General features: G+C 35.4%; 1 protein-coding gene across 6 annotated transcripts in view; it reads right to left on the reverse strand.

Annotated features, from left to right (window-relative positions):
- Window positions 1–22,350, reverse strand: part of plekha1b (pleckstrin homology domain containing, family A (phosphoinositide binding specific) member 1b) — a 60,574-nt gene that overhangs the window by 27,781 nt on the left and 10,443 nt on the right. For all 6 annotated transcript variants that reach the window (XR_007181881.1, XM_048170457.1, XM_048170456.1 and 3 more), the window contains exons 2-7: window positions 17,434–17,594; window positions 8,822–8,878; window positions 6,868–6,913; window positions 5,722–5,819; window positions 2,268–2,396; window positions 767–904 (exon numbers count right to left, since the gene is read on the reverse strand). Coding sequence is in view for 5 of the 6 variants with exons in the window: in XM_048170457.1 (XP_048026414.1) it covers window positions 767–904; window positions 2,268–2,396; window positions 5,722–5,819; window positions 6,868–6,913; window positions 8,822–8,878; window positions 17,434–17,574 (609 nt within the window). In the remaining variant the exon portion in view is untranslated. The remainder of the gene's footprint in view (window positions 1–766; window positions 905–2,267; window positions 2,397–5,721; window positions 5,820–6,867; window positions 6,914–8,821; window positions 8,879–17,433; window positions 17,595–22,350) is intronic.

Raw genomic sequence — 22,350 nt, forward strand, 5'->3', positions numbered from 1 at the left:
ACATATTCACCTCTGACACATCAGTTTGATACTGTAATGTGTTGCTGGTTTGAGTGGCACACACACATTCCTTTAGTGAAGTTCAAAAGAGTTTGGCTTATACTAAAAATAAACAGTTCATTCGTGTTTGACAATCACTAAATGATCACTAAACTTTTGCCATGAAATCAGTCTGCTTGTATGATAGATTTATTTTTAGAAATTCTTAATTTTACATTTCAAAAACTGAAATGGGAGAAATAGTCGCTATTTTTCCATACTGTTTTCTTTTTCCATACTTTTCCAGAAAATACTAAAATCTTTTCCAGACTTTTCCAAACTGTGTAGGAACCCTGTATAGAGTTTTGATACATAAAACTAAGCATTTAAAAATCATCTTACTAAGACATCATTTGGAAGATATAGTGACAGCTGATATTTACATGTATTTTATATAAGTAGTCTGCTATACTGTTATAACATTACAAGTCATCAGAATTGAATCCTACTTTTTGGCCATATAAATATAAGCATGTGCGCCAAATTGCTAGTTTGTGCCTCTGAATAAATTTGAGGTGTTTTTTCCTCCTTGAATTTGAGCTCTATATTATCCTATATCATACGAGCTTGATGTATCAAACATGTTACTCATCAAAAAACACAACTTTTTTTGTTTGTTTTTTTGTTTGTTATATTTTATTTAAATTTTTAATAAACTATTTCATATGTCAGGCTTTACAGAGTTAACAGCACATCAAATTTCATGCATTCTGCGTTTCTTACTTACCACAGCTCCCTGTTTGACACAATATCCGTATTTTATGATCGACTGGTCCTGATTACTCCGGCTCAAGTAATACGGCAGCGGACCCTGAGGTTTCCTCATCCCGCTCCGGTCTGCACCATTCTGACCTTCGCCCTTTTCCTGAAAGCCAGTGCAATGCAACACCATTTAACACATCTATTTTTTATTCAAATGTGTTTCATTTGCTACCTCATTACTGATACTACAAAAACACAAATATGAGTACATTAGGTATATGAGTATATGCATGTGGTAATCATTAATTTCCATGATGCATATCAAAGTATAAACCAGTTTTATTTTGGCTTTTATTTTAGTTTTATTCACATTTTGAATTAGCTTTTATTTTTATATTTTTTAGTCTTCATGTACATTTTAGCCATTTTTTTAATTCATTTCTTTATGTGCTTTTGTCAATTTATTGGTTGTTGTTTTTTTTATTTTATTTTTTTTTATTGCTTTTTAGGTTTAATTTATTTTTATTTCAGTCATAGTTTTAGTTAGTTTTAGTTGTTATTTATTTCCTGTTAATAATTTTAATTCTAATTTTAGTGCTTTAACTTAAAATAATTTCAGTTTAATGTCAAGGCAACATTTCCAAGTTTCATTTAAAAGGTTAGTTCACCAAAAAATTAAAACTCACCCTCATGTCATTCCACACCCGTAAGACCTCATCTTCGGAACACAAATTAGGATATTTTTGATAAAATCCGATGGCTCAGTGAGGCCTCCATTGACAGCAAGTTAATTTACACATTCAAATGCCCAGAAAGCTACAAAAGACATATTTAAAACGGTTCATGTGACTACAGTGGTTCAACCTTAATGTTATGAAGCGATGAGAATACTTTTTGTGTGCCAAAACAACAAAATAACGACTTTATTCAACAATATCTAGCGATGGGCGATGTTAAAACACTGCTTTATGAAGCTTTACGAATCTTTTGTTTCGAATCAGTGGTTCGGAACGTGTATCAAACTGCCAAAATCACGTGATTTCAGTAAACGAGGCTTTGATACGTCATAAGTGTTTTGAAATTTCAACGGTTCATGTGGCTTTGACGTCTGATACACACTCCGAACCACTGATTCGAAACAAAAAATTCATAAAGCTTCGAAGCTTCACGAAGCAGTGTTTTAAAATCGCCCTTCACTAGATATTATTGAATAAAGTCATTATTTTGTTTTTTTGGCGCACAAAAAGTATTCTCGCCAATGGAGGCCTCGCTGAGCCATCGGATTTTATCAAAAATATCTTGATTTGTGATCCGAAGATGAACAATGGTCTTATGGGTGTAGAATGACATGGGGGTGAGTAATAAATGACAGAATTTTCATTTTTGGGTGAACTAACCCTTTAAGTTTTCAACTAATATTTATATTTTATTTTATTTCAATGAACAGAAATGTATTAATAGTTTTAGTTAATGATAATAACCTTGGTATAAACTATGTGATAAATGTCATGGGGCTGATGTGTCACCTGTGTGGTAGTGATGATGGGCACTCCTGCGATGATCTCGGTCTTGTAGGACACTTGTTTTGCTGCAGCCGACGTGTCCACACACGCTTCAGCTGTATTATGAGCCACCTGCTCACCTGACTTCGGCACCTGGAGAAGAAACAAGCAAACACAGTGGCATACTTTATATGATTTTCACCCGAAAATGATAATTCTGTGAAAATTTACTCACCCTCAAGTGGTTCCAAACCTGTATGAATTTCATTTTCTGCTGAACAGATATATCATAATAGAAGATATTATGAAGAATGTGCCCCATCAACTGTTTGGTTATCCATATTCTTCAAAATACCTTCTTTTGTGTTCAGCAGAAGAAAGAAATTTATACAAGTTTGGAACAACTTGAGGGTGAGTAAATGATGACAGAATTTTCATTTTTAGGTGAACTATCCCTTTAAGAGTATTTTTAATTCCGAAAGCATAGACAAAGACAATCATTTCCAGAACAAACCATTCCATTTGGAGTCCATATATAATTTATATCATGGATGCTGCCCAAAATATGCTCAAAAATAAAATACAAAATATTGGTAACACTTTATTTTATGCTCTTTTAACTAGTTGCTTATTAGCATGCATATTACTAGAATATTGGCTGTTTATTAGTACTTATTAAGCACATATTAATGCCTTATTCTGCATGACCTTATTCTACTGTACATTCTTAATCCTAGTCAATCCCTAAACTTAACAACAAACTTATTAATTATTAATATGCAGTAAATTAGGAGTTTATTGAGGGGAAAAAGTCGTAGTTAATAGTAAATATGTGTTTCTTGAGCACCAAATCAGCATATAAATTACACTTTAAAATATTAAATTAGAAAACAGTTATTGTATACTGAATTTGAAATAATATTTCACAATATTACAGTTTTTTTGTCAAATAAATACAGCCTTGGTGAGTATAAGAGATTTAAAAATCTTATTAATCCCAATCTGTTATTCTGGTGTTCAGGAATAATAATATCTAGCAATGTTTGTAATGCTTTTCATGCTATTGGAATAAAAATATTGAAATTTAGACTAGATAAAACTAGATTTTTTTCCTCTCATTGTAAACGAATAATTAGTCCTGGTCCAGCAGATATAGTGGTAAACCGCCTGCTAGTAAAGATCGACTGACACTAAATTACTATCTGTGGGGATGGCAGTTCATCGTTCACTGCCTTCAGGCCAAAAACGCTGATCAATACACCATCACTACACATGCTGGCTCTGCCCCAAAACAAACTGTCAGTTGTAATCATCTTAACATCTTTGCATTCAGTGGCGAAAAGATCTTGCTCTGCATCATAACACTACTATTAACATTTAAAACAAATATTAGCAGCATGGAAATTATGAATTGACATTATCCACTTTCAATATTCTGATTCTGCATGCACCATAAATGTCCTAAAATGTTTGCAATATGATGATTAAGCCAATAATGACTTTACAGAAATCTGACTAAGATACCTGGCATATTCCAATATGGATCAAATCTTTTGTAAAAGCAGGAAAATAACATGTGTCTCTTTTTCAGAATAAAGGTTAATCTTATCAGTAGCTACATTTACATGGACAATTTTTGTTTCAGTCACAATGAAATCATTCCGATTGATGAATCTGAATAAAGTGTTTACATGAACTCTAAATAGTGATTGGGTTGATTCGTACACGTTTATGTCACAAGCTTCAATTAGGATTTGATCTTTTTACATGCGCACACTTCACAAATAAATACAGATTTCCGGAAGCTTTGTGCCATGCTGCTTATATTTATCAAGCACTATAACACCTCTTCCTGAACCCAAAACAAGGCATATGTAGAGGGGAGTCCAAAGATAGGACAGCTTGGACGATATTGTCCTGCAGCACTTCACAGATGATAAGTTGAATGAAACCATATTCAACAACAAGAGCTTGTTCTGTGCGTCATCTGCCATTACGCCATTTCTACATCATTGCACATGCACAGAATTTTCCAATTTCGGTTTTCAATCCGATCATGTCCAATCGAATGAATTAGAAATGTTTTACAATCTGAATTATTCAGATTTGGCCAATTCATTCTGATTGACAAGGTTACACGTGACTTTTTTATTTCGAATGTGCTACTAGTCCATTTACAAACGGTTTATTTCCATGTAAATACAGCTAATGGGGTGTGAACTCATTTAATTTATGTCAATCATAGTTCACTGCTTTTTGATTAAATTCCAAAGCAAATTTTGCAAGTTGAGCACAATTCGATTTGATTTGATAGGCAAATCAATTCTATTAACATTTTGATTCACAATTGTTTTTAAAATTCATTTATAAGATTCTTTAAATACTTTCCCTAATGTATCTAAATGGAGGGGAATATATTAGGGGTGTAACGATACAAGCATTCATCCCGAATGATGCAGTACGGACATCACAGTTCGGTCCATACAGTTGGACGACGAATACAATCGATCCACACTACAATCCAGAAGGGGGCGGTGCGGTAATGCAATGCTGTTTGCTAACCGCCACAACAGGAAAAATAGCAGACGAAGAAGAACAGATGATCTACGGTGTGTTCCAAATGGGATATATCACCCTCCGAAGGGCACTTCGGAGTGAAAACAATCATGGCCGCCATATTGAAGGGTAGTTCCAAACTGAAGTGCTCAAAACTGGCCACTTCAAAGGGCCCTTCGGAATGAAGGACTTCGAAGGGTACAACTGATGGACACTTCAGGGCTCCATGATCCTTTGCACAGGGAAGTTGTTTGATGTCACAGAATGGGTACAGGAGGTTTGGAGTTCCATTTTACCTATAAATGTATGTATAGTATTTTTCTATACTACTGTAATATTTATACGAGTTAGATTTGGTGTATTATTATGGTCAAAATGACATTGTACTTCAAGAAAAATACTTTACAGCTCCCTTTATCAGTCCATTCAAACATTCAAATACATGGACACAATATACAATATGGTGCTATAAACTAAAAATAAATAAATAAATGGATGAATGAATGAATGAACTAATGTTGTATCATTTCGTTCAGATTTTCGTTATATTTCAAAATTAATTAGAGTAATAATTTTATAATTAGATTTAGAAGTTAATGCAAAACCTGCCTTATGTGCAATAAACATGGGTGACTAGAGATGGAAGGGTTAGGCTAATTTAAAGATGTATTATAATAATTAAAATTGTGATTAGTAACCTAATCCATATATCAACATTAACATCATCTGACTACATTTAGTTACTTTTACTAGACAGTAGATGACTAGAAGTTTTCTAGTTTTCGGATTTCTGAAAACAGTCATGACTATAGTTTCCACAACAATGCATCATACTTTGGTGGTTAAGCAGTGAGTCATGTCATTGTATGGGAAACACAACCCTGGTTAGTAAGAGGAATCTGATCCAAGGTCTGAGACTTACTGTGATTTTGGTTGCATTGTTGAGTGCACTGACCCACTCCACTAAATCCTGCTTATCATTCGCCTGCAAGTAAAACTTCCTCATTCCAGCATTGATGACTGTGGGAAGACACAGAGATTTATATTTAAACAATCTGGAGGTGTTGATATAATTACATTATTGTGGCATAATGGATTTAGCAACATATCGTTCTGACAGTCTCTTCCCCTTTTAGGCCTAAGTGTGCACTTCTATGCCTGAATAAGGGTGATTTCACACTAGCACTTTTAATGAAATAAAACACACTTTAACTGAAACAAACAAACAAACAAACTATAAACTTATTTTATTTAAGCCATTTGCCAAGGCAACATTTTCATTTAGTTTAACTTGATGTACCAAAATAACAAACTAAATGTGGTGTTAAACATAGCCCGGTACTGCTGACCTACTGGCATGGACTTTTTGTTTGCAAAAAAGTAAATTAAATCACCTATGATATCAAGACTCAACTTTACAACATAAAAGCATGCCATAATACTGGCATACTCTCTTACTACAGAATAATAAAAGTATGGATTTTCCCATGACAAGTGAAGAACATACTGGTAGGTGAAGTGATACATACATTCACTTTGACTAAATCACTTCAGGAGGGTCAAAATAAGGTCCAGTTCACACAGAGTGCACAGGTCAGTTGAATGGAGTTTTTTTTTTTTAGTTTTTAAAAAACTTTTTAACTTAAGTACTGCATTTTAAGAAGACAAAAAATGCAAGACACAAGCACAAAGGTCAAACACATCTTTCTAAAGCATGTTTACATTGAAAAACAATGGAAAAGCAGCTCAGTGGAATGCAAAAACATGTACTATGTGAACAGATCCTAATATTAAACACTTCACACTGTAGGAGACTCAATATGTGACTAAGTTTAGTATCTGTATTATGTTGCTCACAAACATATGATGTCTCAAACACCATTGACAGTGGCCTCTAGTCTAACGCTACTGGATAAAGTCCCAAAACCTCAAGTGTGTGACTGTCTCTGGCTCTGATCTCAGAAACAATAGCTGGGGTCAGGGGTCATGGTTGAACATGCACCCTGGTTGCTCTTCCTTCTGCATACTGCATCCTCTGAGAAACACGGAGAGAGAATCGCTTGCTTACCAAAGCAGAACTCCGCCTTCGGTCGCAATTTGGTGGCATCGCTAACCTTTAATGACAAAATAAGAGCATATAAATAACACTGTACACACATGCACACACATATTTAAAGTGCACCAAATCATTTTCCACTATAAAAAACATTATGCCCCTAAAGGACAAATCTGTTTGTACATGTCCGTCAGGGTCAGAAATGAACTTTTTCATTAAGGTGCAATATTTGTCTGGATTTTTTTGTAAGGGAAATTTTTATAAAAACCTTAGTAAATGTATCTGTGTTGTGTTAAAGGGATAGTTTACCCAAAAATGAAAATTTGATGTTAATCTGCTTACCCCCAGGGCATCCAAGATGTAGGTGAGTTTGTTTCTTCAGTAGCACACAAATGATGATTTTTAACTCCAACCGTTGCCGTCTGTCAGCCGTATAATGCATGACAATGGGAATTCCATCTATAAGAGTAAAAAAAACATGCACAGACAAATCCAAATGAAACCCTGCGGCTCGTGACGACACATCGATGTCCTAAGACACAAAACGATCGGTTTGTGCAAGAAACCAAACAGGATGTGGAGGGCAGTTGGACATAGTGGTGTTTTAGAGGTAAAAAATTATATAAATACTGTTCGGTTTCTCACATAAACCGATCGTTTCGTGTCTTAGGACATCAATGTGCCGTCACGAGCTGCAGGGTTTAATTTGGATTTGTCTGTGCATGTTTTTTTTTGAAGTTCCCATTGACACGCATTATACAACTGACAGACGGCAACGGTTTGATTTAAAAATCATCATTTGTGTTCTACTGAAGAAACAAAGTCACCTACATCTTGGATGCCCTGGGGGTAAGCAGATAAACATCAAATTTTCATTTTTGGGTGAACTATCCCTTTAAGTATTGTCAAATTGTCATATTGTTTGATATTGCTCTTGATATTGCAATAATGATTTTTAATGTTGATTAATAGAATACATCAAAACATTTTTGGGTGTGGGGAAATGGCACATCATATTCTCTTAGGCTACAGAGACAGTTTATTGCTTTTTACGCATTAGAAAATCAAGACTTCACATTGCTTATCTTAGTAGCATGAAAAACAAAATGTTCAAACAGAAAGTGAGTAAAAAACGTTCCCCATCACTGAAGCGGTTGATGACTTCAGATCACGTAATGAGTGAAGCTGTCTGCACTACAAAATAAATCTTGTTTACATCGTATCTGCACTTTGTTGTTTATGAAAGAATATGCGATAGTGCAGAAATCAGTCAGTGTGTGTGTGTGTGTGTGTGTGTGTGTGTGTGTGTGTGTGTGTGTGTGTGTGCACTGAAAAAAACTCTGGTGTTCTTCAGTCGAGTTCTTCCTCACCGGTGACTAATGTAAATGCCTCTGAAATGTCACTGCATTCATACGCTCAACAGAAACATGTGTGATTGGTTATAATGCTCAACGCTGCAAGAATATGCGTAAAAATAAATCTTTGAAGCAACATGAGCAGATCTAAATGTAATGCAGCAATCAACACTTTTCATTCATTTTCACATCTCACTTTAATCGCGTCAGGCGTAATAAATTTATCTTAATAGTACAGGGGCATTTTTTTGACCCCTTATCTTGAATTTGGAGGCTTATTTTGGTAGGATTTTTGCTCCAAGACCCTTTTCACCCCTGTCCATTTACAGTACATACATTCAGATGAAGACTCCTATAGTGGTCTATAAAAAGATGTTTTATTATACACAAGAGTGGACCTCTTCATGGCAGTTGGTTCAGATTCGGATTACATGGCCAGCCATTACGAATCATTTTATCCCTGTAACCCCAGGAGAAAATGCTGAATCTGAACATGTAGAAAAGTCATAGCACACCTTTTCTGCACAATTTGAAGCATCATTCATGTCTGTGAATATAATGTAGGTAATAAATAATTAGCATTAGTCAGAAATAACAGAGCAATGACAAACCTTGGATATATATGTAAGTTTGAGGGAGCCGACGTTGGATGTTCCTTCTGGAAGATTCTGTAGAAGGAGAGGGTTGAAGTCATTAAAACTGAAATTATGAATATAAAATGATACACACTGACTTGATGTGAGATGTGTGTTTGTTTTGAGCAGTATCTGAAAAGAAACGTGCACAGAATACATTCACAGCGAGTTTACGGTTTTCTCCAAAGTTGTAGAATTGCACAGGGGCCTATGAAAGTTTTAGCACACATCTACAGATGCAGTGAGGTAAATTATTCAAAGTCAGACATGGCATTAATAAAAGATGCTGGCTGGGGCTACTGACTGAGTCTTGGATAAAGTGATTGGTACAGAACCTGCAGCAGCCAGGAGAAATGAGAATCCATTAAAAGAAACAAAGAAAGAATATCAAAAAAAAAAGACAGGTCCTGACATGGGCTCTTTATTAGAGAACTCCATCAGAGTTCTCTTTTACTCTAAGCTAAATGGCATTAAGAGCACAGAGACCCTCGGAGTAATTAATATCAAGCTTTCTCTCTGATCCAACCCCAAAACAGCCACATTAAAATAGAGTAAAAAACGTTTGCTGAATGATGCTACCAAATGTGATTTCAGCATCTTGAAAATCATGACTAACACTTTACAAATAACTTTCCATTATTTAATATTGGTAAATGCATTTACATTAACAATGAACAATACATTTGTTACAGCATTTGATAATCTTTGTTAATATTAGTTAATAAATATACAACTGTTATTGGTTCATGTTAGCTTAGGTCCATTAAAAAACATTAATAGACACAACTTTTGATTTTAATAATGTATTAGTAAATTAGTAGTGTATTAGATTAATGAAAATACTTCTGAAGCATTTATCATTAGTTCATGTTATCTAATCTGTAGTTAACTAATGTTAAAGGTGCCCTATAATTAAAAATTGAATTTACCTTGGCATAGTTGAATAACAGGAGTTCAGTACATGGAAATGACATACAGGGAGTCTCAAACTCCATTGTTTCCTCCTTCTTATATAAATCTCATTTGTTTAAAAGACCTCCGAAGAACAGGCGAATCTCAACATAACACCAACTGTTACGTAACAGTCGGGATCATTAATATGTACACCCCCAATATTTGCATATGCCAGCCCATGTTCAAGGCATTACACAAGGGCAGCCAGAATTAACGTCTGGATCTGTGCACAGCTGAATCATCAGACTAGGTAAGCAAGCAAGGAAAACAGCAAAAAATGGCAGATGGAGCGATAATAACTGACATGATCCATGATAACATGATATTTTTAGTGATATTTGTGAATTGTCTTTCTAAATGTTTCGTTAGCATGTTGCTAATGTACTGTTAAATGTGGTTAAAGTTACCATCGTTTCTTACTGTATTCACGGAGACAAGAGCCGTCATTATTTTCATTATTAAACACTTGCAGTCTGTATAATTCATAAACACAACTTCATTCTTTATAAATCTCTCCAACAGTGTAGCATTAGCCGTTAGCCACGAAGCATAGCCTCAAACTCATTCAGAATCAAATGTAAACATAATCCGATGTATGCATGCAGCATGCATGACGAACACTTTGTAAAGTTCCATTTTGAAGGTTATATTAGCTGTGTGAAATTTGTTTATGCAATGATAGAGTCGAGAGCTCGGGAGGGGGCGGAGAGCGCAAGCAATTAAAGGGGCCGCAGCCTGAATCGGCGTATTTCTAATTATGCCCCAAAATAGGCAGTTAAAAAAATTTTATCAAAAAAAAATCTATGGGGTATTTAGAGCTGAAACTTCACAGACACATTCAGGGGACACCTTAGACTTTTATTACATCTTGTAAAAAAACGTTCGATGGCACCTTTAACAAATGGAACCTTAAGGTAAAGTGTTACCAAAACATGAAATCTACGCAGTGTTTTAGATTGTCTTTCTATATATCTGTCTTTAAATTTGAGAGTAAGTCAAGAGAAATTTCAGAGAAAATGTATCAGTCCTTAAAGCCCACAAGAAAAAAGTTTTTTTGTATGTGCGTTAAAATCGATGGAAGTATATTCCTACATTTAACAAAAAACGTTGGTCCCACTTTATATTAAGTGGCCTTAACTACTATGTACTTACATTTAAATTAATGATTTGATACATTGCACTTATTATGTACATACATGTTTTTACATTGTACTTATATTTGAAAAACACCTGCATGTAATTACATCTGTAATTCATTTCTGTAATTACATTTATAATTACACTGTTGACCCATCCCTTACACCTTACCCCTACCCTTAAACCTACCCATACCACCAAAGCTTTCCCTAAGCTTACCTGTATCCCACCTCAATAGCAGAAAAAGTGTTTTGCAATTCAATATGAACCTAATAAGTACATTGTACTTATTTTTTGATGTAAGTACATAGTAGTTAAGGCCACTTAATATAAAGTGGGACCAAAACTTTTCTGGGAAAACCAACCAAAAATATCAAACCCCTCTCCTATTCAGGGAATCATTATTTCTATATTAGAAATGATGGGAAGATAAGATAGTCTTTAAATTTTAACGTCACAAAGTTCACACCAATCTGTGTAGGTTCCTGCCATGTAACTGAAGACAGTCAGGAACAATTTAGTTTGCTAGTCTGGAATCTCAGACAAAGGTGCACAGTGAAGCAAAGTATAACCCACACAGATGCAAATACATTTATGCACATATGCACACTGTAACTGTGCTCGCTCTTAATAGTTAAAGTGGTCTGGAGGCAAAGACAGTTCAATGCCCTCAAAACACTTATAAATTCCACCAGAGGCCACAACGCTCATTTCCTTCACCCACAAGCTCATGGGAAGTGATACTTCTACACAGCCACTTTCAGCAACGTTTCAGCGCAAAAACAGTCAATATCTGTGCTGACAGTTAACAAACTGATGCATTTCAAAACTATAATAATACCAAAGTGTGTATGAGAGTAAATGTTAGTATCACACAAATGTTTTGCATATCAAGATTCTAACTATGATAGCTGAAAAGGTCAACTGAGGCTGAGGCATAACAACAACTGGCAAGTACAAACCCATGTCATGATGTAATAATGAAAATTAGGAAGAAATTTTGACTCATTTATAGAATTTATAATAGATAATCTGTTAATGAAATATATTTTTCACTATAGATTTATATTGCAAGACTCTAAAAAAATGGTTCTATAAACCTTATGCGCCAGAGAAACAAGTGCGCCGCCATCTTTATAAAATTGTCTTTGAACTTCCGTTTTTGCGGTAGCTCTGTACTTTCCTATGGCATCGCTGTCAAAGAATAATTGGCTGGTGAAGTGGATTTACCTGTTGTAAAGTTAATGAAAGTTATCATGAGCATTGCAATGTTTAAAGCAGATGTCTTAACAAATGTCAGTAGACCAAGAAGATTTTAAAACGAGCAGTTCATTCATAAATACATACAGTAAGATCGCTGTGGAAATACAAACCGGAAGTCAAAAGACAATGGGCCCTATTTTAACGATCTAAACGGATCTTTAACAAATCCACTTTTGCTATTTTAATGACGGAAAAACGGTCCGTGCGCCGGGTCACATTTTTGAAATGGGTTGTCCCTATTCTCTTAATGAGTAATGGGCGTAACGTTCAATAAACCAATCAGAGTGTCATCTCCCATTCCCTTTAAGAGCGAGATGCGCTCGCGCCATGGCGGATTGCTATTTACATGGCGGAATTTGTTGGCGGAAAAGCTGAACGCTTTTCAAGCGAAGAAACCGATCTGCTTGTGCGCGAAGTTAAACGTTTAGTTAGAAGTTAAACGAAGTTACATTTTTATATTTATGTAGCCTACACAATAATATTCTTTTACACTGTAATCCTTTTGTTTTTAATATTTGGCATGTTTGTGTGATGCGTATCCCTGTGTGTAATAAGCAAAGTCAACGCGCACTGTGGACGCGCCCAGAGGCGCAGTTTCTACCAACGCGTTCGGACAAAAAAATATTGCGCCATTGACTTTAGACTTTAGACCAGGTTTGAGTTGGTCTATGGCGCAGTCTATTTTCAGCTCCTTAAAATAGCAATGTGCCGGCAATGCACCTGAACACACCTCTTTTTTAGACCAGCACGCCCATGGGCGCACTAACTGGCGCAAATGCATTTACTAATTTAAGGACGTGGCGCTGAATGGGAAAACGCGAACGGCGCCGGACGCAAACTAGCAAACACACTTGCGCTGCGCCTTGCGTCGCATTGCGCCGGGTGTATTATAGGGCCCAATGAGCGCAGCACTGAAAAGGGGCGGAGCTACATAAGGTCTATACAGTACTAAAAGTGGTTCTTTGGCTCGTAATCATAGGGGAACCACTTTAAGTGCTGTATAGCACCAAATCTTGGTGCTTCAGCGGTTTTTCACCGGTTCTTTGGGATGACTGAGGTGCTATATAGCATCGCTACTGTATATAGAACCTGTTAAGCCCCTGTATGGTTCTTCAGTGGTTCTTTGGGGTGGTTAAGGTGCTATATAGCACCAATGCCATACAAAGAACCTGTTAAGCCCCTTTAAAGCCAAAGAACCACTGTTGGTGCTGTTTAGCACCATTTCTGTTGAAAAAATAAAATGCGATATGGCACCTATTATGAGTTCTACATAGCACCATTCGACAAAGATGCTGTAGAGCATATGATATGGTGCTACATAGCACCAAAAGCGGTTCCCCTATGATTACGAGCCAAGAACCACTTTTTAGTGCTACATAGCACTTTTTTCTTTTTAGAGTGAACTGTGGCATGTGGTAGCTATAGTTTCTAAATGTGTAGGTTGCTATTTTTCATAAAACAAATGCTATAGATCAGTAAAAATAAATAAATAAATAAAAAGTCAACACTGGCCTAATGAGTCGTCATCAATGGTCTCACCTATAATTATAGACCTTTTTGTAACAAATGTTACAGTTAAAATTTTGCACTTTACAAGTGCAAGTTAGAATCAAGAGCTTAAAAGTCTGGACCTTCTTGAATTACTGACCAAACTATCAGTTTTCCCTATGTTTAAAATGTGTTCTGTTCTATTGTTGGCTGATATTAGGAAAAACCTGGCCTTTAGATATTCTAAGAGATGACATAGTCAAAATTACTACGAGCGTGATAAACTGTTAAGTTGTAGGAAATAAACAGTTAGTTTGACTTCCCATGGCACTTTGAAGCAGAAAATTGTCAAACTGATAAGGTTCCAGATGCTTAAATAATGTAAAACACATAATATCTCTTATGTAAACAAGTCATTGTTAACCAGGCTATTAATTTATTGCAGTTATGTTATCAACCAACTTTGTATGTGTGGATGATAGGTAAGATACCACAAAAGAACATGCAAAAATAAACAAACAAACAAATCTCACAAGGGATTATGGGATACACCCTTGTGTCTACCCATTTGCTTCCCATAGTCGTAAGAACTTTAGTGAGTTTGGTTCCATTGCCAAATTACTCTTAATGATTTATAGTTCCTAATTGTGCTATTAACTAATCTTTTTGTACTTTTGAGGAAGAAATACTTGAGGGGAAAATAAATCTCATTGCATTTTCTGCCTACCCCAGTCTTCACAGATTTCACATTTTTGATTCATTTTGAGATTGAAAGTAATAACTTGTGGTTCAGTAAGTGCATCTGATTAATTCAGTAACAGCTGTTAAAGGTGCCGTAGAACGTCTTTTTAAAAGATGTAATATAAGTCTAAGGTGTCCCCTGAATGTGTCTGTGAAGTTTCAGCTCAAAATACCCCATAGATTTTTTTAATAAATTTTTTTAACTGCCTATTTTGGGGCATCATTAAATATGAGCCGAATTAGGCTGCGGCCCCTTTAAATGCTCACGCTCCCCGCCCATGGAGCTTGCGCTTGCCTTAACACTCTGAGGTATAAAAACGCGCCGGCGCGTTTTGCAGGTTTTTTTTCACATTGCAGCAAAACAGACTTAAAATACTCTGTCATTTTTTGTCATAGAGACATAAGTAATACATCAATTGAAACTATAGAATATCTCCTTTTATTTGTATACACTCAGAGTAAAAACAAAATGTTGTGCTTTTTGTAAAATAAAGAAAACTAACATGATACGTGATCTCTCATCTCCCTCTGAACGAAGTCCAATCTGATAGTTCTCAGAAAATGAAGTGTAACTTAGTGAATACTAATCACAAAAAATTCATACTTATGTCTAACAAAACGTTGAAATGTCAGGTTTTAAATCGTGCAAGTCAAATCGAAAACAAACATTCTGTGTTTATGTAATCTGTATGAAAAGAGAGCCATGTCAGAAGTCCGTGATTCAGCTCATTACCCACTAATGCAGCCACGCCCACGGAGCCAGCGCTATTCACAGGCAAATTCAGAGACAACACATGCATTCATCATCTCAATCGTGTATTTATTGCCTTGAAAATTGTTTATCTGGATGAAAAAGCCATGGTTAGCGATCTCTGGAAGACATTCAGTAAATTCCTGTTTGTTTTCTTCTATTGATAAGTTTTAAGTGAGTTTTTGTTTCTTTAGCGCCCTCCGGCTGTAGTATGAATTGGTAAACACCATTCATGGAATATCGTCTTCTTCTTAGGTGAATTTGTGGACTAAAATGCACAGAGCGCCCTCCGGCTGCAGTATGAATTGCAAACACCAGCGCTCATAGAGATAACAATGAATATTAAATAAAAAATAACTCCTCTGTATAGAAAATTGACATGAACATATGAGAATCCTATATTTCTCCAAATGTGCATGCTTTTAAACTAAAAGCCTATATTCAGACTCTTTGCATCACAGAAATACATTATATTTTAAAGTATAATATAAAACCATTATTTTATATTGTAATAAAATTTTTCTGTATGTTTCATATACCATGATGAGCTTGAGACATCACAGAAGTTTTTTTTCACAGCCTACCTGACTGAAATGCCTCATTAATATGCAAGTCTTTTCAGGTCATTACTATTCAATTCTTTTGTCTTCACAGGTGAGAATGAGCCATTATTCATGGAGATTCACGCCTCCTCGCATACCGTGTTTCTTGGCAAAAAGTGTCTTACAAAAACTAAATCAGTATATTGTTATAAATGAAAGAGTAGTCAGCATAATTTTTACATCATTTTGAAGCAAAAACTCTAGTCTACAACCTTCAATACCCAAAAGTCTTGTGAACACAGATTTAATATACTTTTATTGGCCTTATATCAGTGACTTAAGTTTTTTGTTTTTTCAGTAACCACGCATAAACGTTATTCCTTCAAAAACACAAACATGTACATACATGTTCCTCACATATTATGGTAGCCTAGTTTGTGCTGAATACAGTGTAATGACACTTGTGTCATTAATATGTTTATGAACAACTGAAAAAAGCACAAATGTCAGGGCATGTCAAAACTTCTCCAGGCCCCAAATCAGCCTCAGACTCCAGAGGGTTAAACAGCATAAACAAAGTTCACACAGCTAATATAACCCTCAAAATGGATCTTTACAAAGTGTTCATCATGCAACGTGTCTAATCGCGTAAGTATGGTATTTATTTGGATGTTTACATTTGATTCTGAATGAGTTTGATGGTGCTCCATGGCTAAAGCTAACATTACACACTGTTGGAGAGATTTATAAAGAATGAAGTTGTGTTTATGAATTATACAGACTGCAAGTGTTTAAAAATGAAAATAATGACGACTCTAGTCTCCGTGAATACAGTAAGAAACGATGGTAACTTTAACCACATTTAACAGTACATTAGCAACATGCTAACGAAACATTTAGAAAGACAATTTACAAATATCACTAAAAATATCATGTTATCATGGATCATGTCAGTTATTATTGCTCCATCTGCCATTTTTCGCTATTGTTCTTGCTTGCTTACCTAGTCTGATGATTCAGCTGTGCTCATCCAGATGTTAATACTGGCTGCCCTTGTGTAATGCCTTGAACATGAGCTGGCATATGCAAATATTGGGGGCGTACATATTAATGATCCCGACTGTTACGTAACAGTCGGTGTTATGTTGAGATTCGCCTGTTCGTCGGAGGTCTTTTTAACAAATGAGATTTATATAAGAAGGAGGAAACAATGGTGTTTGAGACTCACTGTATGTCATTTCTATGTACTGAACTCTTGTTAATTAACTATGCCAAGATAAATTCAATTTTTAATTCTAGGGCACCTTTAATTAATTTAGTAACAGTGATCAGTGTTTTTGATTCACTAAAAAGCCCACCAATTCTGACATCCCTGAATTTTTTGTGCACACTGAAGAATGTACAAAAACTAAAATGTTATAGAAATCATTTCATGCTGATATTAAACAAAAACAAACAAACAAACAAAAAAACATAATGGTAATTTATTTTTCGTTTGATTCCCAATGTTATCCATGACACAAATATTATTTGAAACTTAACTGGGCCAACGACTAGCACCTGAGGAACACCATACTGTCATATTTGATAAAGTTACATGTTTGACATGTAACACAGGTAAAACATAGGAAGACCTTCATATGCAGAAAAAACAAGAGCCACTGCATTTAGCAACAAAGACAGCATGAATGGGATGAAGATGAGCTTGGTACCTGAGGGTTATCCATGTACCACATCAGGCTTCCCTCCAGCGTGTCCAGAATGAAATAGCGTCGTAAAAACTTGCCGCTGTTCTCCACTTCCTCTATGTCTAGAAAGCCACAGATCCGATTCTGACGATCTACGTACGGCATTTCTGAGACTAAGCATTACCCTGCAACACAAAGAAAATGATGCTGATTATAAAGGAGATGAGAATATGTGAAGGGTAGAGGTGGAGGATGGTAATTAAAATAAATTTGGCATCTTCGTCTGAGAGTCTGCCAATTTCCTATGATGTCAACCTTGGTCATGCTCTATGGAAGTGACACCTATTTAATTTCAGACCCCTGTGATGCTGAAAACCCTGTCAGACGAAGCTGTATGAATACAAATGACTTGATTGTGACATTACTCAAGCTGAGAAGCAATGCAAGCACACTTAAACAGTGTAATTTCCCATTTACCTGCAGTTTCTCTAAATGTCACAACATCACTATGGCAACTGTGAATAATGCAGAAGTTATGCCCATCAAGGGTCAGAAATTAACCAGGGCTTGGCATACAAAAAGCCACCAGAAGTGATGAAAATGCCACAGATACTTAACTAGATAGTCAACTAGTGCCCAGTGTCAGTCCTTTTTATATGGCCCTTAGATGTTTTATAAGGATATTCAAATGAACACAACTTCAGATACAGTCTGGTGCTTAGACAGTCATACAATACTACTCTTCTACTCTTTAATCTTCCCCAGATAAAAGCCATATCTGAGCAACAAGTTCATGTTTATGAGCCAATGCAGGAAATATTGTGATTTAGTATATGTTTAATTCAAGATTGTTTTGACAGTTGCAATTAAATGCATGTGTTTTTTATGGCTACCATGCAGTTTATTTAATAAAGCTTGTATTTTATTAAATACAAATGTTTAAAAATATTAGCTACACCCTCTACCCCCTAAAGAAATACTTGACCACACAATCCCCATTAAAGGTGATAAAGAGGATCTTTTCGTCGACTGAAAAAATGATGATCGAGATGATGACTGAGATGATCGCGTAAACGATTGGCTGATGTTTTTAAGGCCCTACCTCGTGCACAGATGATGTATATTCAATTTTATTCCTTTCAGTGCACCTAATAAATAGTCTTTTATCAGTTAGTAAAGACAGTTTCAAGTAATATTGCAAAAATGTATAAAACAAAACATCCTCTTTAGCACCTTTAAAGTGTGTTTTTAAAATTAGACTAATTATTTTGTAATCGTTGTGTTAGGTCAGCTACAATTTGGCAATTATCAGGGTCCAAACAATAATGGCACATGTGAATGATTAGCTATCCGACGGAAACATATCTTATGATGTGGATTTTTTAGCACATTCCAATTTGAATCTTCACTGAAAGTTATGGTTTGAACAAAATATGTGGTGTGTGGACTCATTTTCAACATTTAAATTTAAAAAAAAAATGGGTCTTTTCTCTCATGAAATTTGGTACAAAGTGATGAGTATTGTCAAAATATTCAAAAATCACAAATCACAATTCTCGATTGTTGCTTGCCAGACTGTACGAACATGATCCTCATGTCACAATGTGGGATCTCAGCTGTCCTATATGTCAGACTGTATGACAGGCAAGACGCGTGCGTGAAAACTTGTCCAGAGTTTTACATCAACAACCCACACACATTCAGTGACTGAGCTGCATTACACACGGGACTGAAATGGTGGCTAACAAAGACATCTCTTTAATTCTTGATCACGGCTTGTCTTAAAAAACGAAGACAATTTGACATTTGTCGTAGGAGGTCACACTGCAGGACTGTGCGGCAAATCTTCTGACACTGCCAGAATTTCATCGGAGGTAAAATTTGATCGCAATGGTCATTAAATGGCTGTTGGTGAACATGTCAAACTAGCGATCAGATTTTGCCTAGGATTATAGGAATCTTTTAGGATTCTAAAAATTTGTCTCAGACAACCAAATCATGGCCAAAACCACACAGTGTGAACCCGCCTTTAGAGCAACGGTGACTGGACAAACACAGATTGAACAAGAGGAACTTAAATACACATGGTGATTAAATAAAAGATGAAAAGTTGTGATGAGTTAATGTTAGTGTCCATGGTAACTGATGAGTGGCTGGAAACTAAGACAAAGGAGACATGTGATGAATGAAAACAAACTAAAAGTCCATGATTACTAAAAGTCTGTGAAATCTGAACATAACTGTGACACCTTGCAGATCTGTCTCTTATTGAAAATGTATGGCTCATCATGAAAAGGAGAATCAGACAATGACGACCACAGACTGTTGAGCAGCTGTCTTGAATGAGGTGAGATTGGGCACTTGCACTTGCAAAAATGCAACAATTAGGATCCTCAACTTCCAAATGATTAAAAAGTGTAATTAAAAGAAAAGGTGATGTGACATGTTAAACATGTCTCTGTCCCAACTTTTTTGGAGTGTGTTACAGCTATTAAAATCAAAATGTGTTTATATTTACAGAATACAATTAAGTTGGTCAGTGAAAACATTGAAAATCTTTTCTTTGTACATTTTGTCAGTTAAATACAGGTTAAAGAGGATTGACAAAATCACAGATTTTTGATTTTATTGCATTTTCCAAAAAGTCCCAACTTTTCAGGAAATGGGGTTGTATATAAAACTATACTGTCAATACATGAACATCATAAAATACAAATGAAGTAGATCTATGTATTTATTTCTATTCAAAGGGAGGGAAACTAATAGAAAAGCAGCTTTAAATATTCCTTATCCTCTAGATTCCCAGTGGACAATATTAATATCACAGCCTTTATCTTTCAGTTTAAATGTCTGATTTATAATTTTAAATATAGTTTATAATTTGCTATTAGCCTCCCAAGCATAATAAATTCATGAAACTAAGAATGTTTGATCAGAATGACTTTTTCCTCCATATGTACAAAGTTTTGAGAAGTTTACGCACACAAGATAGGCATGATAGGCATAATAGGTTATATCAGACACATTAAAAAACTGTATAATCAGTTCAAAAAGTCAAAATTTGTAAAATTCAGCATGGTCTAGAGCTGAAGTGAATTGAAGTTTGTTGAAGGTCTAACAAACGGACTAGGAGGAGTTCGAAAAAGTAGTTTAACAAATTAAAATGGTGGGTAATGTTTTTAAATCGTAAAAAAAAAAAAATGAGTTTCGATTGTTGGGATTAAAGCAAGAACTCAGAAGAAACAAGAATTTAGATTCTGTCACACATGGTTGCGGAGTTTTTAGCTAAAATGTAAAGCTGCTTATAACACCACCTTGAAATCGTTTTTTTCACATAATTTGGTACATATATTCATTTTCACACAATGTACAATTATATCCATTTTTGTACTGATAGACCATTTAGATTTGCTGTTACTAGCTGCTGAAAATACATTAGCTTTTGATGTTTTTTTTTTGTTTTGTTTGTTTTTAACTATCCTACTCATATTAGAGGATATGTTAGGATGTCCAAAAAGAAGATGCATACCAATTTTCAACTTCATGGATGATCCAGTTATGGAGGTTTTTTTTTTTTTTTTTTTTGTAGTGTCCCCTATTGGCACAATTTTTTGAAACTTGGTGTGTGTCCTCAGAATGTCATGTTGCCTTTGTGTGTCAAGTTTCATTAAGATTGGATATTGCGTTCAGCAGCTATAGGTCAGCTCATAAAAACTGGTGTTGCCTCACCAATTAATTAACTTACAACTTTGCAATGCTTTGATGAATCAAAGTTCTTTTGATAACTTTTTGCCAGCACCATCCCTAGCTGCTGTGTGACTGTTTTGGTGAAGATCGGACCAACGGCATAGGAAGAATTCGAAAAAGTAGATTAAGAAAATCCAAAATGGCAGGAAAATATTATAGACTGAAATGTATCAGAGACTTACATTTTGTAGGGTCCGAACTCAAGGATTCCAAGACAATTTTGTTTGCAGCCCTTAAAGAACACCCAAAAATGAAAATTTTCCCATAATTTACTTATTGTCAAGCCATCCTCTGTGTATATGACTTTTTTTATTTCAACCGAACACAATCAGGAGTTATATTAAATAATATCCTGGCTTTTCACAGCTTTGTAATGGCACTGAATAGTTCCCGAGTTTTTGAAGCTCCAAAAAGCGCATCCATCCATCATAAAAGTAATCCATACAACTCCAGTGGGTTAATAAATACCTTCTGAAGCGAAGTAATGGGTTTTCGTAAAAGAAAAATATTCATATTTAAAACTTTATAAACTATAATTACTGGCTTCCAGCAACAGCTGTACGCATGTTCATGAGAGAGTCGAGTTCCGGTGGAAGAGTGATCTCTGACCCAACATTACGTAGCTCCTCTTCTCTTATATATTCTCACGTATGATGTACTGCACGCCAGGCAAGCATGATTGAGCTTCGTTTACCATATTTGTGCTTTATTTGGTCTTATATAAAGCGATCATGTCTCTTCTGAAGACTTGGATTGAACCACTGGATTCATATGGATTACTTTTACTATCTATTTATTTTTTAAAGCGTCAAATTTTGGTTTGTAATGAACTTTCAATGGAGAGACCTAAATCTGCAGGTTTCATTTAAAATATCTTCATTTGTGTTTTTTGTAGTTGAACGGAAAAGTCTTTTAAGCATCTTAAGTGTGAGTAATTTATGACAAAATATTCATTTTTGAGTGAATTAACCCTTTAAGAAACAGGGGGAATAATCAACAGTTTAGTAAAGAATGGACTGAAAAAATATCTGTTTTTAGCATCACAAAGCCAGTGTGTTTGCCATGTAATGAGCTCGGTGATGTGTTACCGATCTGAGAAAGCACTTTACATCCAAGCACTCAAACTTTGACACACAGTTTCCTCCAGGCTCTGATTCTTGCTGACATAAAGTGAAAAGCCTAACAAGCTATCAT

Source organism: Megalobrama amblycephala, linkage group LG20, assembly GCF_018812025.1.
Source record: "Megalobrama amblycephala isolate DHTTF-2021 linkage group LG20, ASM1881202v1, whole genome shotgun sequence".
In the NCBI taxonomy this organism is placed as follows: Eukaryota; Metazoa; Chordata; class Actinopteri; order Cypriniformes; family Xenocyprididae; genus Megalobrama; species Megalobrama amblycephala.